Source organism: Ichthyophthirius multifiliis (genome assembly GCF_000220395.1).
Source record: "Ichthyophthirius multifiliis unplaced genomic scaffold scaff_1120509250169, whole genome shotgun sequence".
In the NCBI taxonomy this organism is placed as follows: Eukaryota; Ciliophora; class Oligohymenophorea; order Hymenostomatida; genus Ichthyophthirius; species Ichthyophthirius multifiliis.
The window spans coordinates 1-3,556 of NW_004087021.1; the positions used below are offsets into that span (position 1 = coordinate 1).

At 12.3% G+C, this 3,556-nt stretch overlaps 1 protein-coding gene across 1 annotated transcript, besides 13 other annotated features; it reads right to left on the reverse strand. All coding sequences in view use genetic code 6, as the record gives it.

The window, feature by feature from the left end:
- The first annotated feature begins 113 nt into the window (after window positions 1–113).
- Window positions 114–217: a microsatellite.
- Window positions 118–226: a microsatellite.
- Window positions 122–242: a microsatellite.
- Window positions 177–242: a microsatellite.
- A 44-nt stretch (window positions 243–286) lies between these two features.
- Window positions 287–356: a microsatellite.
- Window positions 357–845: 489 nt separating this feature from the next.
- Window positions 846–894: a microsatellite.
- Window positions 850–882: a microsatellite.
- Window positions 895–1,695: 801 nt separating the features above from the next.
- IMG5_052880 (hypothetical protein) lies at window positions 1,696–2,103 on the reverse strand (the record flags this gene model as incomplete). The annotated part of the gene is made up of 2 exons (XM_004037379.1): window positions 1,993–2,103; window positions 1,696–1,926 (listed from the first exon to the last, which is right to left on the reverse strand). Exons 1-2 carry the CDS (start codon window positions 2,035–2,037, stop codon window positions 1,696–1,698), a joined length of 276 nt encoding a protein of 91 aa, XP_004037427.1. The 5' UTR covers window positions 2,038–2,103.
- Window positions 2,104–2,431: 328 nt separating this feature from the next.
- Window positions 2,432–2,499: a microsatellite.
- Window positions 2,449–2,535: a microsatellite.
- Window positions 2,492–2,546: a microsatellite.
- A 35-nt stretch (window positions 2,547–2,581) lies between these two features.
- Window positions 2,582–2,626: a microsatellite.
- Window positions 2,627–3,301: 675 nt separating this feature from the next.
- Window positions 3,302–3,346: a microsatellite.
- Window positions 3,347–3,491: 145 nt separating this feature from the next.
- Window positions 3,492–3,543: a microsatellite.
- Window positions 3,544–3,556: the final 13 nt, after the last annotated feature.

Sequence of the window (3,556 nt, forward strand, 5' to 3'; positions counted from 1 at the left end):
TAATTCTTTTAATTGTTCTTAGAAAATAATAAGAATATAGGAAATAAAAACGAAATTATTATATGTAATAACTTCATCAAAAACATATTACTAATTTTTATATTTATTATAAAAAAAATATATATATTTATAAATATATAATTAAAAATATAAATTTAAAAATATATAAATATAGATATATATATATTTATGTATATATATTTATATATATATATATATATAATATTTATTCATATATTTATTTCTTTAAATCTTTATTTTTTATTATATAATGTAAAATATACTATTTTTTATAAATTTATTTTTAATTTTTTTTTTTTTTATATAATTATATTATTATTTTTTTATGTTTTTTAAAGGTTTTGAAATTTTTAGTTTTTAGTTTTAAATAAATTTTTAACATTTTTTATGTTTTGGAATGATAAATTATTTGTGTTGGAAAAGATTTTATAATTATTAATATTTTTAATAGTAAAAAAAAGAGATTTATTCTAAAAATATTATCAATATTAGTTAATAATACGGAAAGTTTAATGTTAGATTCGGTATAAATGAAGAAGGATTACCTGATATGGGCGATTGGCTTTTTTTCGAATGCCTATCAGATGATGATTAGGCGAAAACATTAGAAAATTAAAGAGATTTTTAAGATAAATAGGCTACTTTTAATAATATAATGCCTCTTTTTTTCACTAGTGCTATTTGTTTTCCTGGATTAAGCTTTATTTGGGCTGTTGGGATGGTATTAGGAAGTAAATATATAAAAGAGAAATATTTTTTGGGCGGTTTTTCTATTTTAGGAAGTATTTCTTGTTTCAGAATTTTAACGAAATTAAAATGAAAAAATAAAAAAATAAATTTTATAAAAATAATATATTTATATTTAAAAAATAACTAAAAATAAAAAAAAAACAATGATTTTGCCTTTTTTTAAAATATTTTCTTTAATTTCAAGAAATATTGCTAAACCATTAATAAATTATCAAAAAGAATACACTAAAAAAAAATATAAAGAAGGAAAATTAAATCCCTATATTTTAGATATATTTAAATATTTAGGAAATACCCAACATAAATATAAAATTTTATTAAATAGAAAAATGATGAAACTTAGTACTGTTAATTTTAGGTTTTTTTTTTATTTATTTTTATATAATATATATTGCTTTTTGTTTATATATGTTTTTTGATGATTCTAATGTTTTTTTTTTCTATATATTATTTATTTAAAAGAATTCCTCAATTAAAATAAGAAGAAGCTATTGTTAATGGAGTGAGTGTTTTTTATACTATAATTCTTTATTCTTTACTTTTAGGATTGCCTATATAGGAGATTATATATTAATATTAAGAATCTAAAACTAAAAGTTAATAATTAAATTAAGATTTAGGAAATATGGAAAATACAATTTAATATTTATAGAATTTAAGGGAATATAAAAGTTTTTTTATTTTTATTTTTATTTTTTTAAATAAACTTATTTATTAGATATTAGATTAGAAAAACTAAGAAATATAGATATTAAATTATAAAATGAATTATAGGAAATTTAAAAATAAATATGAAATATAATTTCTATAAAAAATATTAAAAGAAATATTTATATATATATTTATAAATATTTTCTTTTATTTATATATATATATATAAATATATATAATTCTTTTTTTTTTTTTTCCTTTCTTTCTTTCTTATCAAATTGCATTTGAATTTTTTTCTATATGTTTAACTATTTATTCAATATTAGTAAAGCCTTCAAAAAGTCCGTCTGGAAAAACTATTTTAAATTCATGTTCTATAAGAACTATTAAAGAAATTTAATCTAAACTATCTAATTATAATTATTTAAAATCTTAATTCCATTAAAATGTCTTTAAATTCACTTATTCGAAATTAGTTAATACTTTTAATATTCTGCTTTCTATCTAAATATAAAAAACATTGTTATTATTTTTATATAAATATCTATTTATTTATATAGAAATATTTACTTCTTGTTTTTCTATATAAACATAATTGTCATGTTGTTAAGGCATGTTTTAAAACGATTAAGAATTTACGGGCTCTCTAATACGATCTTTTTCGTTTAATAAGTCTCTTTTTTATTTAATTATTTTTAATTTATATTTCTGATTGTTTTATTTTACATTTTAAATTTTTTTGGAATGTAATTTATTCTTGGGATTATATTTCTTATGTTTTTTTTAAAGAATGCGAATTATTTAAGCATTTTTAATTTTATTTTTTTATAAATACTAATTTTATATTATTAATTTTTTTCTTCTTTTTTATTATAAATAATAAATATTTTTATTTATATATATTTTTTTTTTTTAAATGAATATAAAAATTATATTTATAAAATTTAATAAATTTATTAAACTTTAATTATTATTTTATTTTATTTTAAAATAGTAATTATATTTTGTTTAAAATTAATTAAATAGTAATATTTAATATATAATAAAATAATAAATATAATATTTAAACATATAATACATAAATATATATAAATATATATATATATATATATATCTATATATATTTTTCAATAATTTTTTTTTATTTAAAAAAAATAATTTTATTAAACTTTACATGTTTTATTTATAAAATTTAATTGTTTTACCCTTTTTCTTTAATAAATAAATATGATTTTTGTATTTCTTGATTATTTTATAGATTAATTATATTAATTGTTATTTTTAGAATATTAATTTTTATATTTTTTATAAACTATTTATTTAAAAAAAATGATTTAATATTTAATATTTTACAATTTTTTTATTTATTAATTCTTACTTATGTTACTTTTTTAATTTTTTTTTTAAAAAAAGAAATAATCTTTATATAAATTATTTTATTTTTTAAAAAATAAAATTGAAAAGCTATCTTTTAAATAATATATAGAAACATATAGAATTTACGATTTTTAATAACTTTTTTTTTAATTGAAATTATAATAAATAAAATATTTTTTTAAAAAAAGTTAATTAATTTATTATCAATATTTTTTGTGTTTTTATTTTTTTATTAGAATAATCTCTTCACTTCAAACAATAGATGTATATATTTTATTTATATAAATTTTTTAATTTTTAAATCCTATATAATAATATTTTAATATTTTAATATATAAATTATTATTATATTTGTTTTAAATATTTACATTTAAAGTTTAATTTTCTTTAAGATCCTATTTATTAAAAAACTTAGATAAAATATAATTTTAATTTAATTTTTTTAAAATTTAACAACAAATTAAAAAAATTTACAATTAATTTTAATCTTCTATATTAATTTAATATTTTTTTATTTTAAATAAAATATTTTTACATTTAAAATAAATCTTAAATCATAATTTTAAAAAATATTATATTCTTGTTTATTTTAATTTTATAAATATATAAATAAATTTTTTTATTTGTAATACTTTATATTCTTTTAATTTATTAAAAATATTTTAAAATTAATTTGAAAACCTTACATAATTTATATATATATATATATATATATATATATATATAAATATATATATATATATACTTTTATTTATAT